The 27,714-nt window shown below is 42.1% G+C and overlaps 1 protein-coding gene across 10 annotated transcripts in view; it reads left to right on the top strand.

The window, feature by feature from the left end:
• Trpm3 (transient receptor potential cation channel subfamily M member 3) overlaps positions 1-13,272 on the top strand; it is a 980,795-nt gene extending 967,523 nt beyond the window's left edge. For 8 of the 10 annotated variants that reach the window (XM_045151751.1, XM_045151752.1, XM_004653125.2 and 5 more), the window contains 2 exons: positions 2,225-2,357; positions 7,740-13,272. In XM_045151751.1, coding sequence (XP_045007686.1) covers positions 2,225-2,357; positions 7,740-9,192 — 1,586 coding nt within the window. In that variant the 3' untranslated portion in view covers positions 9,193-13,272. The remainder of the gene's footprint in view (positions 1-2,224; positions 2,358-7,739) is intronic. The other 2 variants (XM_004653138.2, XM_045151764.1) reach the window with 1 other exon arrangement.
• The last annotated feature ends 14,442 nt before the right edge of the window (positions 13,273-27,714 follow it).

The raw sequence follows: 27,714 nt of genomic DNA, 5'->3' as shown, positions 1-27,714 counted from the left end.
TGTGTATGTATGGGGGGTGCATACCAGGGTGTCTTGCTGCTGTAGATAAATGCTTATCCAGCTTTATGTGGTGACTGGGGAATTGAACCCTGGGTCAGAAAACTTTGCAAGGAAACACCTTTAACTACCGAGCCATCACCCCAGCACTGTCCTAAGCTTTATACTCGGGAACCTCACCACATGGGGAACATGGGTTGAGGCAGAGGAATGCTACCTGTGCTGAGAGCTAACTCACCACCACCCCTAGTCACTTATAATAAAGAATGCATTGTTTATGGTAGGCTAACCTTGCTTATCTCATCACTGACCAAATACCTAACAGAAGCAACTTAAGGAAGAGAGACTTCTTGCAGCCCATGGTTTCAGGGACACAGTCCATCGTCGTGAAGGGAGATTGGCAACTGGGACAACTCTGTCCTTATCCTTGGCAGTGGGAGCATGAGGTGGTAGCTTATCTTTGCAGACCAGAATTCAGAGAGAACTATAGCAAAACCAGGCCAAGCTATAACCCTACTCCATCAACCAGGTTCCACAGATCACAAAACAGTAGCGCCAGCTAGGGACCAATTTTAAAAACATATACTTGTGGGGCACAGTTCACATTCAAACTATACCAGGCATGGTCGGGAGACTTAGTTCCACTGAGCTCAGTGCTTGGCTACCTCACAGGTCAAGCTCTGGGCATGGGAGAGAGCTCCACAGAGTTCTAGAACATATGTGGTTTGTCTGTTGAATCACCAGGTCTCTCAACATGTGGCAGAGAGGAACAGTGTCAGACTTCTAAGAAGGGAAGGTCTCAGAACTGGTACTAGATGAGGAGGTTGAAAAGCAGAGAAGGCCTTGCATTGTATTAACTCACCAGGGGAAAGTGAGCTTCTCACTTTCACTGAAAGTTCCCAGGGCTGGGTTCTCCCAGAGTCTCAGGTGCAAGCACTCTCAAGTGTCAACTCAGGTACATGGTAAAATCAGACATGGTGATAGATTGCTTAAATAAATTTTATTTTTTAATGAAAAGAGTAGTATATCCAGTCAAAGAAGTCAAATGAGGCACTTTTGCAAGGTGCCAACTAAGTACTTGGTGGGCGCCTTGTGCTATTAAACACAGCCAAGTACTTTGGGGGGATCTATTCATGGTCTCTCTTCACTCCTCTCCCTCCAGCCAACGCTCTATGTAACTTCAGGACTGAAGCCTAGGTGGTTGCCTCCTGGCAAAGCCCTCCCTCACCTCAAGAGCTCTCCATATTTAGGAAGTATAGTCTGGCTTCTAGTACTTTCTTTACTCTCATCTGCACTAAGCAAGTTTTCCACACCCTTAGCTGGTTCACATCCACGCCTCCATGCAGACAGGAAAATCTCAGGATACACATCCCCAAAGGTCTAGGATGAGTCAGAGGCCCATACATTTGAAACCATCCCTGTGGCCTATCAAGTTGCCAAAGAAGAGAAAGACTTCCTTATTTTGGGGTTCTCCAAAGCAATGATCTTACTTTAACCCCGACTCATCAGCCATTTAAGTGTTCACTGGGCTTTTGCTACTGCTATATAATTTATGGAAGATTACCTTCTATTAGAAGAAAATAAAAGCAATAACAGTACAAATAAATAAAGCTTTCCTTTTCTTATATAAGAAATATGAAGAGATAGCCCAGAACTTAGCAGTAGCTCCCTGAAGTCAAAGAGCCAGCAGCTAGTTTTCGGCTCCACTATTCCTCCCATGTTGTCTTGTTTCAGGTTCACAAAATTGTTTCTGTGCCACCTGTCCAGTCACCACACTGTTCCAGAAAGGGAAAACAAGGGAAGTTTCCATGTAGGTGTGTGCATGTGCACACGCACACACGTACATGTACAGATACAGAAAGAACCTGCCTTATCATGAAAGCTAAAGTCTCTTGCTAATACATTGTCCCTCTCCCTTCAGTAGAGTTCTTGTCTCATGGTTACTGAGGGTTTCAGGCTATACTGCCATCCCTGTCACTTGTGCGACTCTAACCAGCTCCTGTGGTACACCAGGTGTACTTGGCTGAGCTTCCAAGATCCGTCTGCTGTTCATAGAAGAGGCAGTGATGTGAGTTGCCTAATTAGATTTGGATTCAGTCTGGAACTTAAATAGAATCAAGGAGCCCTTTCCCAGCCTTGATTTGTAAGAAGAACATCATGTTAAGCCCACAGATCAGATGCCATTGTCTTTGCTGCTCTGCCTCACGCCTCTCTCTTTTTCACACAGAACTCTTCATAACTGACGATGAGCTCAAAAAAGTACATGATTTTGAAGAGCAGTGCATAGAGGAATATTTCAGAGAAAAGGATGATCACTTCAACTCCTCCAATGATGAAAGGATACGGGTGACATCAGAAAGGTGTGTTTCCTGTACCAGGTCCCTCACAAGTGCTTCATGCCATGGCCATCTTACCAATTGCATTGGTTCTCTGGCTCCAAGCCTATTTTTACTATCCAAGAAATCATTCTTCTGAGAGAACAGAGCACCTGACATGTCAACAGATCCAACTCCCAGACTTCTAGATCCTAGACTTTCCCAGCAGGCAGTAGCAACCATGAGTCCAGGAGAGGACTAGCAGTGCCAGTTGGGGTCAGAAATTGGAAACTTCTTCAAAGCTGGGCATCACCATGCAAACCTTTAATCTCAGCACTCAGGGAGCTAAGGAAAGAGGACTGCTGTGAGTTTGCGTTTAGCCTGGGCTACAGAGTGAATTCCAGGTCAACCTTGGCAGGTGTTGCGGTCATGCCGAAAAAAAAAAAAAATGAAATGAGAAATTAGAAAATTCTGACCTAGAAACAACCCAAGAGAGAGACCCAGCCAGACTTTAGGCTTGCCAACAAGTTTATATTTTGTATAGACCGTTGGGTGGCTTCTCCAGAGCATCAGATTAGCCTGGGGTCTGTCTTTTGTGGGAGCTCACTTTCTTTCAAATAAAAAAGTAATGGCAAGATATATATGGATGTCTTACTAGGGACTGTTATTCAAAAGAATGCAGCATCACAAAGTGCTGGTGTGACTACATTTTAACTACTTGTGACATGAAGATAGCAGGAGCAAATGACAGCGTAGAAGACATAACAATGGGTGCCTATGTTCAGTGTGACTTAGGCTTCCAAGAGTTGAGAGTCACCTCAGGTTTCCTGGAATGGCATCCTGTCTGTGTCTCCGTGTCAAACATTCTCTATGGACTGCAGCAATTACATAAATGGCAATATTTGTTTGCATGGGTACATATGTGGTGTATGCGTGTTCATATTCATATGCACATGAGTATATGTTTGTACATGTGAGTGTGAAAGCCAGAGGTTGATGTCCTGTGTCTTCCTCAATTGCAATCTACTTTATCTACTGAAGCAGGGTCTCTCACTGGAACCTAGAGCCAGAGCTTATCAATTTGGCTAGTCTAACTAGCCAGCTGGCCTGGGGGCATCCCCTGTTTCTGCCTCTCAAATGCTGGGATTACAGGTAGACCATTGTCTCCACATAGTGTGTGTGTGTGTGTGTGTGTGTGTGTGTGTGTGTGTGTGTGTATTTAAGTTTCATTTATTTATTTGCAAGCAGCGAGAGATAGAGAGAAGAGAGACAGAGAGAATGAGAATGGGTATGCCAGGGCCTCCAGCCACTGCAAGTGAACTCCAGATGTGTGCACCACCTTGTGTAGCTGGCTAACATGGGGGCAGGGGAATTGAACCTGGGGCTTTAGATGTTGCAGGCAAGAACTTTCACCACTAAGATATTTCTGCAGCCCTCTATTTGGTATTTATATGGGTCTGGGAATCCAAGCTCTGGTCCTCACAGCCACTTTATCTTCCAAGGCAGCACTCCAGCCCCTAAATGGCAATTTCTTTTATCCTGGCTCATTATTTCTTCAAAAATGCAGTCTAGAAACATAGGTAGATTCACATATGTCGTGAGTAATTGTATCTATAAGTGCCAAGCCAATATTAACAAAGTTTAAAGCCATGCACAGATTTTACACACATCTGTCACCACAAAATAGAGCATTTTATGCTTATATGATGTAAAATAGATTTCTGGCAAACAGAGGAAGGTGCTGCAAATCTGAAGATCACTCTCATTCTGAGGCCTGGGAAAATCTGTTTATGAATGGACATATAGCCATGTGCTTTCCAGAAAAGTGTGCCAAGTGGCACATTACCATTGCTTAGACACATTGCCACAGCATATGCCATTGATCCTTGAAATGCTTTCTGAATTCAGAAAAGCCATAGGCCTGGAAGGAAAGAAAGGCAGAGAGGGAGGAGTACTGAGATGCAGGAAGGCTTTGCCTCACTGAGGAAGCAGGGTAAAGAGGGACAGACACCAGCCCATGCGAACCTATCACAACTGTGAAAACCAAGAAGGAGCTATGGTCCCTCCACCAGAGTTTCTCATCCCTGTCTTCAGCCCTTTGGGACTGCTCCATCCCTTGCCCTGCTCCAGTAACTACAGAACCTCCTCCCCAAAGAGAGTGAGTGAGGAGAGCAAGTCCAAATCCAGAACAGAGACACACATTCCCTGTGTTGTGAGCCTTCTGGGGACTACGCCTCTTTCTGCTTCTGTTTATGTTTGTTTGTTTCTGATTATTGTTGAATATTTTGCATCTGTAAGAGTGTCAAAAGCTCATATTTTCCAAAACTGAAACTGTACACAGCACAACACAAACACCAAAAGGTACACAGGGAACAGAGACCCACCATGAGACCAGAGGTCCTTACTGCCTGTCTCTCACATCTTCCTGGAGATGTTCTGAGTGGAGGGGCAGGAGGCATTACCTACCTAACCTGTTTGCATTCATTTAACAGAGACAGAGTTAGTTGGGAACAGAGATATGCACACATATGTCAACATGTATGATATGCATATCAGGATAGACATGCATGGTTTACTTCACTAACCTGTGGGCAGTCCAGATAATTTATATATTATATAATTCTGCTTTTGCATCATGCAACTGCAATCCAAAGAATTGAAAGTGAGAACACTTAAGAGTTTATTCCCTTCTTGTGGGCACCGGCCACCTCCTGTCCCTCCTACACCTTGTTGTGTTCAACTCCCGAGTTACTCTGAAATGAGCCACTCACAGTCAAGATGTGAGACGGTGTGGTGGCTTGATTCAGGTGCACCCATAAACTTAGGTTTTCTAAATGCTAGGTTCCCAGCTGATGGGGATTTGGGAATTAAAGCTCCTGGAGGCAGTGTATTGTTGGGGGCAGGCTTATGGGTGTTATAGCCAGTTTCCCCATGCCAGTATTTGGCACACTCTCCTGTTCCAGTTGTCCACCTGATGTTGGCCAGGGGGTGATGTCCACCCACTGCTCATGCCACCATTTTCCCCTGCCATCATGGAGCTACCCCTCAAGTCTATAGGCCAAAATAAACTATTCCCCCCACCCCACAAGCTGCTGTTGGTTGGGTGATTTCTGTTAGCAATGAGAACATGACTGCAACAGACAAGAAAAGCTAAACACAGCTTTCTCCCATAAAACATCTCATTTTCTGTTTTCTGCAATGGCTAAAAATAAAAAATAAAAAAGCTGATCATTGTGTGTTTCCATCTCCTTGGAGACTCCTACTGACCAATAAATTCTTATCATCTAAGTCTGCACTTTATCTTCTGAGTCATTTGACCAGAATCTGGTCTGAGTGACTGAAGTCTGGCCCAAAATTCTTGGTTGGGTCTTCAGGCCTATTGATATCTAGGATATACACCCATTTGACCTGAAATTTAAAGAAAGCACTGTAGGGACTAGAGAGATGGCTCAGTGAGTAAAAGCACTTGATGAGAAACCATAAGGACCTGAGTTGGACTGCCAGAAACCACATACAAAGCCAGGCATGGCCATTCGTGCTTGAACCCAGCATTGATAGGGGTAGAGACAGGAAGACTTCTGGGACTTGTTGGTCAGCCCAACAAAAAAGGCAAAAGCTCGGGGTTCAGTGAAGACCCTGTTCCCAGATAATAAAGCAGAAGAACTCTAGAGAAAGACACCTAATACCCTCCTCCAGTCTCTGCATGCATGTGCATGGGGTGCACACATCTGCACATGCACATGCCTAGGCAGACACACACTCTGAAAAAACTTAATGAAGCAGTCTAGTTATGAAGAAGACATATGAATTTGATCTAGGACTCATCTTTTAGCCTCTACAGTAAACCCTTTCACTTAGACCCATACCTTAAATCATCAGACTGTTAGGTAGTTAGATGACTAAACACACCCTCAATTCTGAATGAAAAGGATACCATGAGCCAGGTGTGTTGGCGCCTTTAATCCCAGCACTCCAGAGGAGGCAGAGATAGGAGGATTGCCATGAGTTTGAGGCCACCCTTTGACTACATAGTGAATATCAGGTCAGCCTGGGCTGGAGTGAGACCCTACCTCAAAAAAAAAAAAAAAAAAAAAAAAAGATAACACTATTCTGTGCTATTTTCCACAAGGCTTATATCCCAACCACCTGGGAGCCTGCAGCAATGTTAAGCTCCTAAGCCCTGCTGCAGCTGGCTTCTCACCACTACTTGCATCTCCTGGATCTTCTTTGCTCTTGGGATTTCCACTACTCCCCTCCTAGTGTTCCTAACAAGAATCCTTCCCCTGTACCCCGTGGTGTCAACCTTCTACACTTCTGGGTTCCCCATCTGTGCCCAGCTGACCTCAGCCTCCAACCCTTCTGTTGTCTGTTGGACCTCAGCTCTGCCTCTCATTTTCCCCATGGTGTCAGATCCTATCGCTTAAGGAAGGGAGACTGGAGATAGGACCCACCACACAGGTTGTGGCACGCAGGCATTCAGCAGTCTTTGGATCAATGATCCCATACAGTTACACCAAGACAACATCTTTATTTCATTCAAACTGTACACTGGGCTCCAAAAAGAACAGGAAGCACATGACTGCACTGCCCTTTATTACTTTCTAGCACTGAAAAGCTAGTAGGACCAGTATGTCGAACAGAAAGCTAAAAATCTCTGACTTGTGCTGGGCATGGTGGGACACACCTGTAGTTCCAGGTCCGGGGGAAGCTGGGATGGAACTATTATTTGAGGACTTCCAGATCAGCCTGGGCAACACAGAGAGACCCTTTCTAAAGACTGTTAAAGTTAAAGAAAACCACTAGAGAAACTCACCTCTTCCAGCACTGCTGTAGTTACCTCTTCATTGGTAGGATAAAGCAACCAACCAAAAGCAGTTCATGAAAGGAAAGGGTTTTTTTGTTTGTTTGGTTTTGGGTTTTTTTGTTGTTTGTTTGTTTTGTTTTTGTTTTTGATTTGATTTTGGCTTACAGTCTCAAGGGGAAGCTCCATGATGGCAGGGGATAGCATGGCATGAGCAGAGGCTGGACATTACCTCTACCACAGCAGGTGGAAAACAGCAGCAAGAGAGCGAGCCACGTTCTGGCAGGGAAGACCTGACTATCACACCTCAAAGCCCACCCCCAATAGCACACCTCCTCCAGCAAGGCTCCACCTCCCAAGTTACCATTAGCTGGGGGCCAGCATTCAGAACACACGAGTTTACAGGGGACATCTGATTCAAACCTCCACGAGCTCTAAGAAAATTTGCCTTCTGTGATTCTCAGTAGCAGCAGCAAAGCCACTCAGTGTCCCTCAGCCCCTGTTATTTCCCATAACCCCTTAGTTTCCTTCAGGGAGGAGGGCATAATTTTGATGTCCTCTGTCCTTCTAACTCCCCAGCAGAAGAACCGGACTTGAGTGACTTTCCTTGTCTCCTTTTCACACAGGGTGGAGAACATGTCCATGAGGCTGGAGGAAGTCAACGAGAGAGAGCACTCCATGAAGGCTTCGCTCCAGACCGTGGACATCCGGCTAGCGCAGCTTGAGGAGCTCATTGGACGCATGGCCACAGCCCTGGAACGGCTAACAGGTCTAGAGCGGGCCGAATCCAACAAGATCCGCTCACGGACCTCCTCGGACTGCACAGATGCGGCCTACATCGTCCGCCAGAGCAGCTTCAACAGCCAGGAAGGGAACACCTTCAAACTCCAAGAGAGTATAGACCCTGCAGGTGAGGAGACCATGTCCCCAACTTCTCCAACCTTAATGCCCCGTATGCGAAGCCATTCTTTCTATTCAGTCAATATGAAAGACAAAGGTGGTATAGAAAAGTTGGAAAGCATTTTTAAAGAAAGGTCCCTGAGCCTACATCGGGCTACCAGCTCCCACTCAGTAGCAAAAGAATCCAAAGTTCCCGCCGCCCCTGCAAACACCTTGGCCATTGTTCCCGATTCCAGAAGACCATCATCATGCATAGACATCTATGTCTCTGCCATGGATGAACTCCACTGCGATATAGACCCTCTGGACAATTCTGTGAACATCCTTGGGCTGGGCGAGCCAAGCTTTTCAGCTCTGGTGCCTTCCACAGCCCCTTCAAGTAGTGCCTATGCAACCCTTGCACCCACAGACAGACCTCCAAGCCGGAGCATTGATTTCGAAGACCTCACCTCCATGGACACTAGATCTTTTTCTTCTGATTACACCCACCTCCCAGAATGCCAAAACCCCTGGGACTCAGACCCTCCAATGTACCACACCATTGAGCGTTCCAAGAGTAGCCGCTACATAGCCACCACACCCTTTCTCCTAGAAGAAGCCCCCATTGTGAAGTCCCATAGCTTTATGTTTTCTCCTTCAAGGAGCTATTATGCCAACTTTGGGGTGCCAGTGAAAACAGCAGAATATACAAGTATTACAGACTGTATTGACACAAGGTGTGTCAATGCCCCTCAAGTGATTTCTGACAGAGCCACCTTCCCAGGAGGTCTTGGAGACAAAGTGGAGGATTTATCGTGTTGCCACCCTGAGAGAGAAGCAGAACTGAGCCATCCAGGTTCTGACAGTGAGGACAATGAGGCCAGAGGCCGGAGAGCTGCCATCGTGATATCCTCCCAGGAGGGGGAAAATGCAGACAGAACCCTGTCCAACAACATCACAGTTCCCAAGATAGAGCGCGCCAACAGCTACTCCGCAGAGGAGCCAAGTGCGCCATATGCACATACCAGGAAGAGCTTTTCCATCAGTGATAAGCTCGACAGGCAGCGGAACGCTGCAAGCCTGCGAAATCCCTTCCAGAGGAGTAAGTCCTCCAAGCCGGAGGACCGAGGGGACAGCCTGTCCATGAGGAGACTGTCTAGAACATCGGCATTCCACAGCTTTGAAAGCAAGCACAACTAAACCTTCTTACTATGTGTTGCAGGAGGCTCGAGAATCCAGCACTAAAATTTCTCCCCTATGTCCACCTTCCCCACCCCTTCCCTGAATCATACCCGCTTTATTCTTAGCTGAGCAAAACAAGCAATGCGTTGGGAGATGTTAATTCAAAGGTAACTTCTGGGCTACAGATCAAGAAAGAATTTGATCTGACCCAGTGCCAAACACGGGGGGTGGGGGGATTAAAGCATGTTCACACTTGCTGGGCAGAGATGGGAGAAGAGGGAGAGAAGAAGGATTAGGGATGACTGTGTGTCACCAGGCACTGCAGAAAGCCCTGAGCTCTAGGGAAACCAAGGGACTCAAGCACTCTCTAAGTCAGGAGGCATCTTGGTATTTCTGCCCATTATCAAGAGTTGAGGATACAGGTCTAAACTGCAAATAAATAAAATATCCAGAATACAAAATGAGATATTCTAAACTTCAATTCTGTTTTCTTTTCGCATTGGCTCCATCACTGGTGACTGATGAAGAGCATCCTTTTTATTCAGTATAAGCCGGCAGCAAGCAGTTCTACCTAACGTCCCACATCCTTCTCATGCCAACATCTCTATAATTGGTCATTATAAAGAAAAACAAGGTAACAGTCATAGTTCGCCTGTCTCTTATATATTCACTTCTGGTGCCACAACTGTTTTTCTTTTTTGACGAAAACAAGGGAACAGAAATGCCTTTTTGTCTTGCAATCGAAATGAAAGAAGAGTTGATGTTAAAGATAAAAGTCGTATGATTTATTCTATACAGTGGGCAATCAAGAATAGTAGAGTAAGCTCAGGATGAATGTAATTAAATAATTTTATATTTTTATGTTATTTTATATCTCACCTGTCATCAATGAATTTGCTCATTGAATATGTAATATGGAACTTAAATGGTGGGACAAACATAAAATTGCATTATGGGATCTTGTTATAGTCTCACCATTCATAATGTGTCATGTTGCTTTGTGACCTTCATCATGTGCATGACTCCATTGTGTCCCCTGAACACCCCCAGATGTAACTGCCAATTTTTCACACTACTCATCACATGATCTTTTTGTATATGAATACAAGGTTATATGTGGATATTTTCATACCTAGAGTCTTTCCATCTAATCTGAGCTCAGCATAAATTTAATTGGAGTTTTTCAAGGGCTGGTATCTTTTTTATGGAAATGTCCCAAAGTACTTTTTAAGGGAGTTTCAAACCATAAATAACCTTTGAATTGACTGGGAGTTTGGTATCAACCCAAAGCCATCAGTTGTAAGCATACCATGAATATTTTTCTTATATACAGAGCTGTAAAAAAGATGCAATAGACTAAAATAGAAAGCAAATATACTATATAAAGAGTTCTGTAGTATATGCTGCTTATATACATATATATACATTTATAGAGACACATGTTTATATATAGTATATAAACAGACAGAGACAGTTTTCATAAGAGGCTTTGACCTTTCTATCACCTGGAGGTAGAATCAAGATTGTTTATAGCATCCAAGAAGTTCCTCTGGAAGAGTCTTTCTGCTGTTAGAATGACTGCTGGAATTATAATTTCTAAAACTCCCTGTCACCCCAACTTTTCTCTTGAACTACACAAGAATTGTCAAAATAACTCACCACCTGTCCTCTGCCCCTTTTTGTCTGAAAGCACTAACTGACTTGGCATCGCCTTCTTCTGGCTCCTCCTATACATGGTTATTACCACCAAGGACCATGTGCAATTCTAAACCAAGTTAGTATTACAGACTTTAAAACAGTGGCATACATTTCTAGACTAGAATCTGGATTTGAAGTGGAATAAAGAATTCTTGACCCCCACCCCCAGATCTTTGGAATTTGATTTGGATCACTGAAATTTTCAAAAGAGCAAAGCCTTCAAGAGAATGATTTAGAGCTGGGTGTGGTGGCACATGCTATGATTCCAGCAGTCGGGAGGTGAAGGCAGCAGGCAGGAGCTCAAGGTTAGCCTCAGCTACAGAGTTTGAGACCAGCCAAGGCTATGTGAGATCCTGTTCAAAACAACAGAAAGAAAAAAGAAAGGAAAGAAAGAAAGGAAAAATAGTTGGCTGCGGATGTGGCTCAGTGAAGCACTTGCTTAGCATATATGAGACACTGTTGTGAATCTTTAGTGCTAAAAAAAAGTATAAAAGAAAGAAAAATGATTTAATATTTCTGGTCTAAGATGCTACCTGATTCTTTTGCTTAATTGCAATTGTAAACACCAAGTTACATCTCATTTTATGAAATTGAGTAAATCCATCACAAAATCTCTAGCCTTTAAATATTTTTTTTTAAAGGAGGAAACAAGTTTTTCACTGTGTAAAGAGTAGCAAAAATCACATCTGTAAAGAATTTCTTTTTCACACCTTGGTATTTAGGCAAAATGAGTAGCACCCTCATGGGTGATTTCCCTCAGGAAACAGCTTTCACCTGAGAACAAATCAGTGGTTTTTAAATGTCATTGAGTCAAGGGTCCCCCTGAAGATACAATGACAGCTCAGAACCCTCCCACACCACAGCATATACCTTCAAAAAGTTCATGACACCCCTGGTTCCATATTGACTGACAGACAGGAAAGGGAATCGCGTTTTCTGTAATCCATGTAGCTGTAGCAGGCACTTTATGTGTTAAGACCACTTCTTTGTACTTCTCAGGAAGGCCAAGTCTCAGCACCATAGTTTGAACCGAGGTCTCCTTATTTTCATTTCTTAGATTAGATGTGCCTAGCTGATGTCCTTAGGCCCTAATGTTTTCATGATTTTGAGTAGTAAGCATTCACAGAGAGACATAAAGCGGGACATCCAGCACCTCCAGGGCCTCCCAGTGGACCAGATTGGAAGCTCGGAAAAGAAAAGGATGAGCGCAAGTGTTTCCAGGCATTGTGATGACTGGAGAGGAAAGAACACGGCCTGCGAAAGGAAACACCTAACAGTCTTGATTTTGTGACTACCTGGTTCCTTTGTTGTGCATGAAAATTAAGTGCTCACATCTTTGGTGAAGTATGTGAAATCTATAAGCCAAATCTAAATGACTTTAGACACAAACTGTGTAATTCTCACAAGCCATCTCTTACGTGTGCACATATGTGTGTGTTGTTTTCAATCCCATCTCTCCATTTCCCTGGCTCTCTGTGCACCAATGTGGTGTTGATTCTGTGGCCTTGTGCAGTCAGCTTGCACTCAGCTGGTTTGTTCCTCTGTGTCCCCCACCGAGAATTGTGAATTAAGCAACTCATGAACAGCCTGTTGCTGAGGACTGTGAATAAAGTTAGAGGGTTCAAGGAAGGAATACCTTCAGTTTAACCTGCTGCTTCAGAAGTGCCAATTTTTATACATTACAATGTGTAATGATTTGTTCCTTCCTTTCAGAAAAAAAAGTTAAGGATGTTTTATGAAAATGACCATGGAAATTTTCTGATTCACCAACATTGTTTCTATCTGTAGTTAGAAACTTTGATGGTCTGGGTGGAGCATTAGAAAACTGGAATACCATTGTCACGGCCAGTTTGTGCGTCTCCTCAAGCCAAAAGCAGGGCAGTCAGTGTGGCACTTTACAGAACTGGGTGTTTCTTTAAAGTTGAAGCTTCCAGGGCCATTTCTTATCTAGCACTTTGAAAGTTCCCCCTTTTCAAATACATATACAAGAATAATAAAATGGGAAAGATGTACTTGTGAAAACACAAAATGTGTTTCTTCCGAATGTTACAAATGTATTTTAAAATCTGGTTTCTATAGATAACTTTATGGTAGATAACTGGATAGTACATTCTTTTCTTCTTTCTGGGGCTATACCATGTTATCTTCCTGAATGTTTGTGCTGTTTGATTTCCTTAAAGATAATAAATGTTATCTAGTCATCCATCATGCTATATCTATAGGCTATGCCATATAACATGTTTGGCAATGCTCTATTATAAAACACATGTAAACATGTCTGTAACCTGTTTGAAACCCAGCATAGTTGTAGCATGTGGTTGTATTAATGAACGTTACAGGACAGCTTTATAATCATTTATAAATCTGTAACATTCAATAAAGAAGCACATGTTGCAAGGATTGATTATGTCCCCAATTCCATGTTACTTGGCATCCTTGTGAAATGGACCATTTTGTTCCTGACCTGCGTTATGCTTCTCACATTCCTCGGACTACTGTTAAGATATTTGTATGAGCTATGTACATCCTCTGCCAAGACTTGTGAGCTGTGAGAGGCAAGTTGTGAATCTGTGAAGAATAAGCAGGCATGTTATGCAAAGACTATGTGACAAACAAACTCAAACTAATACTCTAAACACCAGTTGAATTAGCTGTTTGTTTACATCTGCTAGCCCAATGTGGAAGCAGTGTACAGTATTTTACAAATGTGTTCACTTAGTAACACTGTCCTTTCTATATAAAGTGATGTTAGTGTGTAGGTGGCTATATACTTGGCCTAGATGTTACATTAAACTATCCTCTAACGATAACAATGTGACTTAAATGAAGTAATCCCTCTTTAAGCCAGTCCTAATTTTGTGTCAGCAAAATGCATGCAGTGCTTTATGCATTTCCTTTGACTTTTCTAAGGCACTTAACATTTTATTCTTGCCTGCTGTGATGCTTAAACCAGTTAGGAACTCGCTCAAATTGTTGGGCTTCTTACACTGGGGATTATGTTCAATTTTCAAACACTAAAAAGTAATCAAAGGGTTTTTTTTTTCAATCATTTTTAAGCTCTGAACAAATAATATGAAATAAAGTATTAACTTCAGGTTGCAATAGTTCTGGGACCCAGAGATGGCAAGCCACAAACACTTTGGAATCCCAAGGTCTAGGTGTAGTGACATCTGTGATATAGGAAAGGTATGTCCAGGATTCTTTACGGCTTCCTGGATGCAAATTACTAAAGCAGAGATAAAAGTCAAAGATCTACTGTGATAGGACAGGAATATACAAATCTCTGTGAGTGAGCAGTCCCTTGATACTGCATGTGACCTCCCTCCCTCCTCATTTTGTGGCTGTCTCCCCCTGTGAGTGAGCAGGGCTGGGACAGGAAGGGAGGGTGACTGAGTGTCTGATGGATCCTGGGTGGCACTGAGGAGTTTATTCTTTTTAAAAAAAAGTCACTATTCTATTATTAGAAGCCATTCAACATCTGGAAAAGAGCAGAGGCACTCTTCGGTCTTATAAATGACTGCTCCTGAAATACACGGGGCAAACCAAATCTTCTCTCAGCCTGTTTCTCCCTGAGCTTTCTCTTCTATTCACAAATCAAATGTTCTGTCTCTTACATTAGAGTTGATTGAAGAAGGGGTTGATTTAAAAGAAAGAGATTCTTCTCTCTCCTTTCCAAAATTCAAGTCAGAGGGTATTTGTGTCACCTTTCTGGTCACACTCTCCTCTCATTTGTCATCACTCGCCACATCAAAGTGTAATGACTTCTATGCATTGTCTAGGAGAGGATTTAGGTGATAAAGGTAAGCCAGGTGCAATTAAAATAAGGTGGATATTCCTTCTGGAACTTTCAGTGTGCAGCCCACTGCACCCCTGCCACCAAACGGTGTTGAATGCTGAAAGGAAAGGACAGCATCTGTAGATGTCCACAGACTCTCTGAGGGGTCATGACGCCAGCCACCCTGAGGGAGTCAGACTGCTGCTGAAGACTATAGGCATGAGGGATTCCACTCACACCTCAGGTCTGGGAGTGGGGTCAAAGCCTTCTTCATCTTCCTTCCTTTCTTAGTTCAACACGAGCTTCTTCTGCACATATGTGAGATCAGCAGATACCCTCATTACCTCAGAACCTGTGAACCTAACACAGGAACCCAAAACATCTTAGAAAGAGCCCCACATGCTGACTTTGGCCCAGGCTTAGAACTCTCACTAGTTTCACCTTCTCCTGCCTCCACCCGTGCTCCTAGTGTGGCTGCTGTTTGCTCCCGCCCCATCGAACTCCTTGCCTATCTAAGATGCCCTCACATATTCACCAGCCTCCCACACTGTCAGAAGCGGCCCTCCGTCTCTCTGCTGGACTTGGAAACTCACTCCAAGGGCCACATCCAGATCACAAAGGTGGGAATGGGCCTGGGGGATGGCGACAGAAGTAGGACTTGCTGGGGGTGAGAAAACATGCGGCCCACAGAAAGATATTCACATTCAGGTTCTCAGCCCTTGTGTTAGCCACACAAATCTGACTGCCAGCAGCATTCCCAAGGGCCAGGGTGTGGGGATTCTGACTTGGAGTTAAGCAGGGTTAGTTAGTGACTTCATTCCAACACAGTGAGCACACACATGATATGCTCTCGAGAACTGAGCAGAGAGAAGCAACTCATCTTACCTGAGAGTACCCCCGACAGACACGCATGTATGTTTCTTAGCTACATTGTTCTGGATGCCAGTATAGGACCGATGTGAGGGAGACTCGGAGGAAGGATCTGGTAGCACTGTGAGGACCTACCTGCTTCCTTCACCTCAGCATCTGACCTGAGTTTATACTGCTGCTAGCAACTGTGTGAGACAGTCTGTGCAGTATGCTGTACTCATAGCCATTTCATAATATAGCACTTAGACTCTTGTTTGTAAATGTTCTAACCATAGTTTATATCGGGGAAATTATTCAGATCTCATTTTTAAATGAATTCCTATAAATACAATGATTTTGAAATTGGGTTTGCTAAATATATATGTGTGTGTATATATATATATATATATATATATATATATATATATATATATACACACACACACATATATATACACAAATATATACATATATACACATCTTTTCTTTCTTTTGCATATAGATAGTGGTTCGCATAGCTATTGACACCATATATATATATATATATATATATATATATATATATATATATATATATATTCTCCTTAGAGGAATGTTCTTTTTTCTAAAGGTCACTTATTGGATTCACAATGCACTTTGAGCTTGTTTGTTTAGATATATAATTCAAAGCAGAAGTTGGCAGATACCACAGGAAAAATCTTTCTGATTTCTGTAATAAATGTTTTGCAATAAAAAAAGACTTGATAGTTTAAAACATGACTTGGACTTCCTTGTGTACTTATTTGCCTACATCTGATTTCCAGCATTCTTGTGCTAAGGTCTTTGGGATGCCTAGGGATCACTGCCCAGAGCTTCATAAATTATTTCTTTTGGCAGAGTAAAGGTTATAAGCCATTGACCTGTGAGGCACAGTAAACCAGTAAAGAATGGAAGTTGGGCTGGAGAGATGTGTTAGTGGTTAAAGTGCTTGTCTGCAGTGCCTAAGGACCCAGGTTTGATTCCCCAGAACCCACCTAAGTCAGATGCACATGGTGGCACATGTGTCTGGCATTCATGTGCACTGACTAGAGGCTCAGGCATGCCCATTCTCTCTCAACTAAATAAATAAATAACAATAAATATTTTTAAAAGAATGGAATTTATGGGCCAGTATAAAATTTTTAAAAAAATTTTAACTGTTTTGAAGTCGATAAATTTCATATCTACTTCTAGCTTTCTCGCACCTCTTAAGAAATCTGAAAATCCAGCAATATGAGATCTATTCTGCCCACACACAATTGAATCATGGATATCCGTACAAGAAGAGTATGTGACTTCCAATACAATACAACCCCTACCACACCCTGCTGTCTCTTACCTCTGGTTTCCTTCACTCATTGGCATTGCCTGTAAGGCCATTGTTTTCACTGTGACCTTGAACTTTTGATATTAAGGGATGTGAGAAGGCTGTGGCAAGTCTAGACTTTCTAAATAGTAAAGGCTTATGGCACTAGTTTGTTGGAAGTGACACATGAGAAATTTGTCTTCATGCTAAAAGTGTAGAACACATGTGCTTCCACTATTCAGTTGAAAGTATATTATAATAATTTTGCACAGGGTTGGTTTTATAATCCTCATTGTTGTTTCTATTATAAGAATAGAAGAAGAAAGAAGAATAGAAGAATAATAAATGGGCTCTGCTTTTACAGGTATTTTAATTTCAAATAGAATGGGAAAATAAATTATAAAATATATACATCTAGGGCTGTTTTACTTTTCATTTTTGATGTTGTTTTCTTTTTAAGACAGGGTTTCACTTTATTACCCAAGCCAGTATAGAATTCTTGGACTTGATCCATTCTCTTGCTTCAGCCTCCCAAATAGCTAGGACTACAGGTTTCCAGCACTGCCCCAGTTAGTCTTGGTTTGAAAATAATTTGTGCCCAGGAAGGTACCAAGGTGACTAAAATAACAAAATTCACTGTCCCTATGAAGTTTTTTAATCCAGTTATGATTAAAATATAATCATATGATTACCACTTAGCTATCTAAGGAATAGGTACTGAAAAATACAAATCTAATCTTTATTACCCCCTATCACCAAACCTTAGGGAACATTGTGAAAGAGGGGGTGAAAAGAATATAGGAGTCAGAGAATGGGAAGGAGTGCTTTGGAATGCTGTCTTCTGGACATGACACGGTCACTGAGTTTATAGCCTGATAGCAATTGTCATCACTTGTACAATATCTGCACAGTACTGGACCCATCAACATTCTGTCATGGATGGTGGAGGAGCACACAACACAAAAGACATCAAAGTAGGAGGACTGGCTGGAAAGATGGGCTTCAATGGAAGAAAAGGTAACAGGAAGGGATTATGAAAAAATACACAATATACATGTATGATAATTATCAATAATTTTTGTAATTTTATAGGTTTTATCAGATTACAGATAGAACTTAAAAGAATGAAGGAAGACAGCTCATGCCCAGGAGGCATGATCAGGATTCCTTGACATGGGGAAACCTAGAACTTTGGATAAGGAAAGAGTAAGTCAAGGGATCAGTGGCAATAAAATGCTCTGTAACTCAAGGAAATGAAGGTGCTGTTTGGGGAGGCTACACTGAAATGTGCCTGAAAAACCAGAAAGTCTTGAGCTGGGGAGATCACTGCTCAAACCTGAACACTCAAGTTCAACCCCTAGACCCTATGTAAAAACCAGAAGTCATGGTAGGATTTTGTAACCCAGCCCATTGTGAGAAGAGGGACAGAGACTGGAGGCTTTCCTAAAAGCTTGTGGCAAACACAAGTTCAACAGCACACTGAGATTCAAAAGTTGTCCTCTGATCTCCACACATGCACTGCAACAAAGAACGAGAGAGGGAGAGAGAGAGAGATTTAATCCCACGAGAGGAACTTCCAAGTAAAGAGAACATTAGCACCCAAATGTCACAGTATTTCATGCTGGTTAGAACTTCCCAGTAGCTCCAGCGCCACGGGCTGCATCCCCGGCACGAGCCCAGGGCCGAGAATGGGACTTGCTTACTACTTGCAACTTTTACCTTAGAGCTTAAAAGAAGGAAGAAAGACAGGGCTGTTCAATTTTCTTCAACTGGAATGGTTGACAGAGTCACTGGCAGCAAACTTATTTATACTCATGAATACATTTATTCATACGTGGTGCTCAATGAAGTACCCTAGAAAATCAAGCCAATGACCATCTCAAATTAATGCTAGCATAAGTCTCCTTTGATCAGGCATTGACAGAGGTAGGGAGAAGACTAAATTCTCTAGAGCTAATTTATCATTACTTATATTACCTTACTTGATTAAAAGCCAGAACATGGTTTACCATGTAAAGAAAGCCAACTGATTACCACATATTTATCACTGAAATTATCAGTAATTATGTTTCTTTCACCTTTCATAACCGAACATCATTAATTTGGCCTCTATCCAAACATTCAGCTCATTGCGTTATCAATTTCTTTAAAGCTTTGGACTATATCAGTCAGGATATTTCAAATATATTTTTGGAGTGGAGACTAATGACATTTAGTTACCTTAAGGAGACCTTCACTTGAAACCAGTATGTTACTACAATATATTGTATCTCAATTATTAAATATCCTTTTCTGTGGTATTGGGAATTGGACCCAGGGCCTTATACATCCAAGGCAAGTGATCTACCACTGATCTATATCCCCAGCCCCCAAACCCACATTTTAAAAGATATATTAGTTTTCTAGAGCTACCTTGGCAAAGTGCCATAAACTTGGAGGTTTAAACAATAGAAAGTCATCATCTCACAGTTCTAGAGAATTCAAATCCAAATGCCAATGTATCAATCATGTTGCTTCTTCCTGAGGTCTCTGAGAAAGACTTTTTCCCATGCTCTTGCTTAGCTCATGATGTTCGCTAGCAATATCTAGCAGTTGTTGACTCGTAGAAGTATCACCCTGAGCTCTACCTGCATGTCACATTTCTCTGTACATTTATGCCTTCATATTTCTCCTTTTCACAAGGCTACAAATCCTGTTAAATTGGAGCTCACTTCCTCTCATCTGATCTCACTTTCACTGCTCACACTGACAATGATCATTTTCCCAAGTAAGATGACATTCAGAGATACTCAGGGGTAAGACTTCAACATATGAATTTGGGAGAGGAACAAAACAAACCCGTAGTGCTGGGTGAATTTGTAAGTAGCACATTGTGATCATTTAATTTTTCATATCTTTTAAGGACCAGAATCAGAATTCAAGAGTCAATAAGAAACAACACATGTGCTCATCATGTGGAGAAAAAAATCAATTATGCCAGTCATGAAGTCATTAAAAATTCTGTCTTTTTGGACTGGAGTTACTAGCTCAGTCAGCAAAGTGCTTGCCTTGACGGCATGAGAACCTGAGTTTTATCCCCAGAACCTAGGTTTAAAAAAAGAAATAGGCATAATGGTGTGTACTTGTAATCCCAGCACAGAAAGGTAGAGGCAGGTGGATCCCTGGGGCTATATAGCCACCCAGTGTAACCAACTTGACAAGTTTCATTCAAGAGAGAGACCCTGTATCAAAAGGCAGATGGTGCCTGAGGAACAATGCCAAAGGTTGTCCTCTGACTTCCGCATGCATACACATACACACACACACACATACATACATGTACCCACAGACACATGTTCATACACATATACAAAAATGCTAAACTTTTATATATTCACATGAAATGGGTCACTTTTATATTATCTTCTTTAAAAAAAAATTTTGTTGAATGGAATGTCAAAGGGGAAAGTGTGGGGGGGAGGGAGGGTATTACCATGGGATATTTTTTATAATCATGGAAAATGTTAATAAAAATTAAATTTAAAAATATTTTGTTTATTTGAGAGAGAGAAATAGAGAGAATGGGCATGCCAGGACCACTGCAAATGAACTCCAGACACATGCACCACCTTGTGCATCTGGCTTACATGGGTCCCGGAGAATTGAATCTGTGTCCTTTGGCTCTGAAGGCCAGTATTTTAACCACTAAGCCATCTCTCCAACTCTATATTATCTTCTTAAAAGAAATACATAGTAAGCTCAAGGACACCCAATCAACTTAATAAGATCCTGTCTCAAAACCAAGGTTAAGGGGGCTGAAGAGATGACTTACTGGTTAAGGTGTGGAGCCAAAGGACCCAGGCTCAATTCCCTAGGACCCACATAAACCAGGTGCACAAGGTGGCACATGCATCTGGAGATCCTTTGCAGTGGCTAGAGGCCCTACCATGTTCTCTCTCTCATAAATAAATAAATAAATATTTTTTTAAAAAACCTGAAGTTAAGGACTAGAGAGGTAGCTCCTGAGTTAAAGGCACTTGTTTACAAAGCCTGATAGCCTGGGTTCAATTCTTCAGTACCCACATAAAACCAGATGTACAAAGTGGCACATGCATCTGGAGTTTATTTGCAATGGCACGAAGCTATGGTGTACCCATTCTCTCCCCAACTCTCCTTGCAAATAAATAAAGATTTTTTTTCTAAAAAAAAATTTAAAGTCTGGTATGGTGGTTCAGTAATCCCAGCATGCAGGATGGAGGCTGAAGCATGAGGACTGCCACAAGTTTGAGGCCAACTTGTGTGACTTGTGACTCTGTCTTAATAAATAAATAATAAGGACTGGGAATATAGCTCAGTCATGTAACACTTGCCTAGCACACACAAGGCCCTCTGTCCTATTCCCCAGCCACAATTAATTAATTATGAAATAGAAATATACTCTAATCTGATTTTTTGTAAATCTAATCTGATATTTTGACAAAACAAATACAGATATGAATACATTTGCATATGAATTGTGAAAGGACTGGAAGGTTATCTCAAAAGATAATAAAAGATTTACAACACACCTTTTGTTGTTGTTGTTGTTTTGCTTTTTTATCGAAGTAGGATTTTACTCTAGCCCAGGCTGATCTGGAATTCCCTATGTAGTCTCAGGGTGGCCTCAAACTCACAGCAATCCTCCTACCTCTGCATCCCAAGTGCTGGGATTAAAGGCATGTGCCACCACATCTGGCTCTTACAGCACAACTTTTAAAAACTTTTTATTGGGCTGAAGAGATGGCTTAGCAGTTAAGACACTTGTCTGCAAGGCCTAAAGACTCAGGTTCAATTCTCCAAAGCCCACATAAGGTGGCACATGCATCTGGAGTTTGTTTGCAATGGTCAAAGGCCCTGGCATTCCTCTCTTGCTCCCTATCTATCTATCTATCTATCTATCTATCTATCTATCTATCTATCTATCTATCTTCTCTCTATATATAGATAGACAGATACAATATGGATATATATCTATCTATAAATAGAGATAGAGATAGATAGATATAATAAAATATTTTTACAAAAACTTTATTTACAATGTGCATAAACGTATATAATGTATTGTGATCACAATTCCAACCTGTTACCTTCTCATTTTCCATCTCCCCTATCAACAGAACCCCTTCTTCTTGTTAACTAGTTCCTTTTCCACATTGATGTCTTATTTGCAGTTGTGTGTGTGTGTGTGTGTGTGTGTGTGATCCTTCACAATCCATGCCAAAGGTTGTTCAGATCTTGTACTGGCAACCACAGTTGTTTGAGGTCATAAATGCAATGACCACATCATGCCCAAAAGATAGCTTTCCAAAGCACCCCTCTCAATCCTGCAGCTCTGGAATTCTTTCCTGTTCTGTAATGCTGCCTAAGCCTTGGAGGGGTGAGAGAGGTGTCTTATTTAGTGCTGAGTCACTTGTTCTCAGGGCATAAAAGTGTTGAGTCTCTGCCAAATGCAGAAAGAAGCTTCTCTGACCAAAGGTGAGACATCACTCATCTATGGCATAAGAGACATTTAGAGGGCAATTTGATAGGCATAATATGTCCACTTAGCAAAACAATAGCAATAGCTTCTCTCCCAGAGCCTAAGGTCTATGACATTCCCAGCCATTGGCTTTTGACTAAGCCCTCAGTATCAAATGTGTATTCCCTACCATAGATCGGGCCTCAAATCCAGTCTAGAATAGTTAGCTACCCCCATAAATAGTTAAACCACTATTGCATGAGTGACCAATTGTATAGCTCACAGGATCCACTGCTGGGTCAAACTGTTGATGATTTTTCTCACCAAGAAGCCTAAATACTATTTAGACAATCAAAAGAGCTTTCTTGCAAAACTTAATGGCCCAAGTTCAGTTCCTCAGCATCCACGTAAAGTGGTGCTTGCATCAGTAGTTCATTTGCAGCAGCAGGAGGCCCTGGCACACACATTCTCTCTCTATCTCTGTCTCTTTCTTTCTCTCGCTTCCTCTCTCCCTCTCCCTGTGCTTGCAAATAAATAAATAAAAATATATTTTAAGTGTTGATGTCTACACCATAAAGAAGCTTCTCTTTTCAGACGGCAATGACCGATAAGGTGACTCAGAACTCACCAAGGTGTTACAAGAAGGAACAGTGGAGTGTTCAGCACTAAGGCTCAGGGACCAGTATGGAAGAGGTGGGCAAAGGAGGAAAAGTAAAGAGGACATCAAAATAGAAGAAACTAATTGGAAAGAAGAAGTGATTCAGTGGAAGGGAGGTCTGGGAGGAGGAAAGGTCGGGTGGTGGGAGGGGATTATGATCATGGCATATTGCTTATATTTCTGTTGTTGTCAATAAAATAAAGTTAAAATACATCAGGTTAGAAACACCAAAAGATGTTCAAATGTGTAAAAGAAACCTAAAATGACCTAAGCCCAGATGGCTGAACTATTTATTAGAAGACAATGTAACATCCTAAGCCAAGAAGATTTTCTATAATTTTTTATGAGAGAATTTGTGTCCCAGGGCCTCCAGCCACTGCAATTGAACTCCATATGCATGTGTCATCTTGTGAGCATGGGCGACCTTGCCATGACCTTGTGTATCTGGCTTATGTGGGACCTGGAGAGTAGCACATAGGTATTTAGGCTTTGCACACAAGCACGTTAACTGCTAAGCCATCTCTCCAGCACCCCACCCTGACAAGAGGGTCTTCTGTTCCTTGTTTCTGTTCAGAAGCCCATGGGAGACACCAACCCATGAGCCTTGGAATGTCAAGTTGGTGCCTCCAACCAATGGTATCATTAGAATGAAAGGGCATGAAGATGGGAGAAATGATTTAACTACTAATGTCATGAAATGATAATTTAAGGCATAAATATAATCAATGCCTCTGCAGCAGCTACATTGTTCCTGTGGAAGAACTGAAATTTTTATTAAAAAGGCAAGACAGTCATGACTAAAAAGATAATTGCATGTTTTCATTATTTAATTAGAGCTGTTGGAAAAACGGGAACAAGCAGCCTAAGTTTAGCTCTTCAACATTCAAACAGCTCAAGTGGAAGCAAAATGGCCCCTGGGAAGGCAGTATGTAGATGGTTTCCCACATCTGAGTAAAAAATTGGGCCAAATAATCTACTCTGGGACTCTGTGTAGAACAGTGCTGGAAATTTTCTCAGAATCAAGAGGAAAAAATGAACACATAGCTTGAAAGGGCCTAACCAAGGAATAATGTCTAGGGAGCAATAAAAAACCATCCTAACCTGGGTGCAGGACTCACCGTAGTCATTGAAAAGTAAACATGACCTCTTCAATTCACTCAGTCTTTTCTCACATCTTTGTCATTGGCATTGTTATTCTGCTGTACAGGTGAAGAAAATGAGACCCACCATTTTATACACCAGTGTCAGGCTAGAGTGTGAACATTATTCTGTGATAAGAAGAAAACGACTGAAGAATTCTGGGTAAAATATATGGCAGATAAAGTATGGCTAGTAGAGGAGAGAGGCACAGAGGGACAGATTGCAGACAAAGGTGATAAAACCCTATAGATTAAAAAAAACATTTGGGAGAACTTTTACAACTCAAAAAAATATTTCTTGGATGCCTTCTATCTGACAAACACTGACTGGGTGCTTATGAATTTTATCTGAAATGTCACCTCCTTACTCAATTTTCTCATGAGCCAATAGCCTCCCTCCCCAGAGGATTATGTTTTATTATGCTCATGAACATTCCTTAAAATGTCTCTTTGTGTAGTGGAGAAGAGCTCCACCCTCTGGCTACATCCTTAATTAAGGTAGAATTGACCCAGAGAGCCAGTCAACTAGACATAGTGGCACATGCCTATAATCCAAGCACTTGGGAAGCAAAGGCAGGGGTATTTTGATTTCAAGGACAGTTTAGGTTACCTAGTAAGACCCTGACTCAAAAGACAAAAAAGGAAAAAGTCCCAATCAGTTCTCACCCTGGGAAACTTGGACTAGAGATGAAGGAGGGAACAACCTCCAGATAATGAACTTATAACACACAGCCTCAGGGATTGTCAGCCATCAAGTCCCTGCATATTGGCTGAGTTGCAGAAAAGTGAATATGCCAAGGAGAAAGAAAGGAATACAGTCACAGAGACAGGAACAGATGTAGGGACCAAAAGAATTCTAGATTCTTCCTTGGATTCATAAGTATAGTACCACATTTAAGCTTAAAAACATCAGTTTCCTTAAAATAAATGCCCCTGTGATAGATTGAGCAATGACCTCCAAAGATGCCCATGCTCTGAGCCTGAGAACCTGTGGATATTACTCTATATGGAAAAGAGATATTGCCAGAGTGATGAAGGAACCCAAGATGGAAAAATTATCTCAGATTATAATAATCTGAGGTAATCACTAAATTTCCTGTAGGAAGTGTGGAAGGAGGATCAGAGTCAGCTCTAAAGAACAACAGATTGGGCTGAGGAAATGGCTTAGTGATTAAGGCATTTGCCTGCAAAGCCAAAGTACTCTCGTTTGATTCCCCAGGACCCATGTAAGTCAGATACTCAAGGGGGCACATGTGTCTGGAGTTTGTTTGCAGTGGCTGGAGGCCCTGGCAAATCTTTTCTCTCTTTCTCTCTCTCAAATAAATAAGTAAATTAAATATTTTTTTTAAAAGAACAACAGAAACAAATCAGAACAAACAACTTCAAAACTGGAGGAAGAGGCCAGAAGTCCAGTGTTGCAGTTACTTTCTTGTTGCTGGGACAAATATTTGACCAGAAGCAGCTTTTGAGAGAAAAAGGTTTATATGAGGCTTACTGATTCCAGTGGTAGCATTACCATGGAAGCGGAAGCTACCTCACTTCATTATCCATAGCAGAGAGAGAGAAAACCAACATCAGCAAGCATGAACAGCCAGACATCAGACTGGTTCTGAACACACCTTAGGGCTGGACGGAAAGATCTCCCCCTACTGACACCTCCTCCAGCAGGCCTCTGGAGACTTAAGTAGGAAGAATAGCCTTAATCAAAAATCCCTGAGACTATGGGGGTACATAGGAAAAGACAAGAACCAGATTCCTGCTCCAAGTCTCCAGAAAAGCCCGACCTGCTGAAAGCTTAGCTTTAGTTCCTTAAGACTCATTTTGAGTTTATTACCTCTAGAATTTCACCATGAAGAGAATATTATATGATTTCTTTTGGCAGCAATAGGGAACTGACACATCTCCTCCCTAACCCTATGTCTGTCATGTACAGCCACAAAGATCCATTACCATGCATTCATTTTATTTTGTTTTGAGATAAGTTCTTGTTATGTAGTCCAGCCTGGCCAAAAATCATGATTCTCCTGCCTCCATTCAACTGTGGATCATCATACCTAGCTCAGTATCATATAGTCTTAACAATAAGAGAACGCATACTGTAAGACACTCTTCCAGGTTTGGGAGAGAAACAGTGCTACATCAAATGTATACACTGGTCCAAAAACACATCTTGGCTTTGAGATGTGGGAACTGGGGGAGCAAAACAGGTATGTAGTGCTTAGAATTATTTAAAGGGGGCAAACTATCCTTCAAAAGCTGCACCTTAACCATCTCTGGCCCTGGGGCACATTCTCTGACCCGCCAGAATGATTTTGCCTTTCTTTCCCAGGTTTCTAGGGCTGTGTCTATCTTTCACCATTGTCATCCTCAGGCTGGAGAGACAACTTAGTGGTTAAGGTGCTTGGCTGCAAAGCCAAAGCACCCAGGTTCGATTCCCCAGAATCTACATAAGCCAGATGCACAAGGTGAGGCATGCATGCATCACCTTGTGCATCTGGGTGTTCGTTTGCAGTGTCTAGAGACCCTGGTGTGCCCATTCTCTCTCTTTCTCTCTCTCTTTCTCTCTCTCTTTCTCTCCCTCTCTCTCTTTCAAATAAATAAATAAAATATAAAGCTATAAAATTATTAGCTGGGCATGGTGGCACACGCCTTTAATCCCAGCACTCAGGAGGCAGAGGTAGGAGGATCACCGTGAATTCGAGGCCACCCTGAGACTACATAGTGAATTCCAGGTCAGCCTGGGCTAGAGTGAGACCCTACCTCGAAAAACCAACAACAAAACAAAAAAATTATGTGGATCCTAGCTACAAATGATTAGATTTTGTGTGAATAGGAATAAAACTCAGTAGCAGAGGCCAGTAAGCTAGAAAGGAGACATAAAGGGAATAGAAAGGAGGGGTGCTTAATAGGATGGTATTATATATATGTAAGTACAAGAACAGATTAATGGGGGTGAAAAGGCCTAAGGGAGGTCAGGGGAAGATTGAGTAAAGGAAAGGTGGAGGGAGGGCTAATCAAAATCTAAGAGGATATAAATAAGTCATATGGAAACCTACTTTTTTGACAAAAGCCAAAGATTGTTACTAGAAAATTTTTAGTGCCAGGGGATGGGATACCTTCCAGTGAGTTGTTGGCCAGGGAAGTCCCTGATGCGCCCAAAACATTACAGGCCAATGCCAAGGCCCTTGATTTTCTATCACAAATAGATGGTAAGACCCTATTGCTGAAGACTGCACATACTTGGGCTGCAAGGTAACTGGGAAATCCTACTGCAACTGAGCTGAAAACCTCCTACATGTAGACCAGCTTACAGAACGCTGGTAAGAGCCATGCTGCATGCAGTTCAATGGGAGAAAAATCACCAGTGAAGGTACTCAGCAGTGGACACTACAAGCCTTATATTTGGCCAGCCAAGCCAAATAAGACAATGAGTGCAATTGTGGTACATCTGTTGGGGGTAAACCACCCACCCTCTAATTTGACTGGAGGTCTACTCCATGGAAGGCAATATGTCCCTGATACTGAACACTTACAACAGGGGTAGTCATGAGCCCTAGGGTTGTATCATCTGCTGCTATCTGTCTAAATGTATACACTATGCTCATCAAATTGCCCAGTAAG

The sequence above is a fragment of the Jaculus jaculus genome, chromosome 1 (assembly GCF_020740685.1).
Source record: "Jaculus jaculus isolate mJacJac1 chromosome 1, mJacJac1.mat.Y.cur, whole genome shotgun sequence".
NCBI lineage: Eukaryota > Metazoa > Chordata > Mammalia > Rodentia > Dipodidae > Jaculus > Jaculus jaculus.
This window is presented reverse-complemented; position numbering and strand designations above follow the sequence as displayed.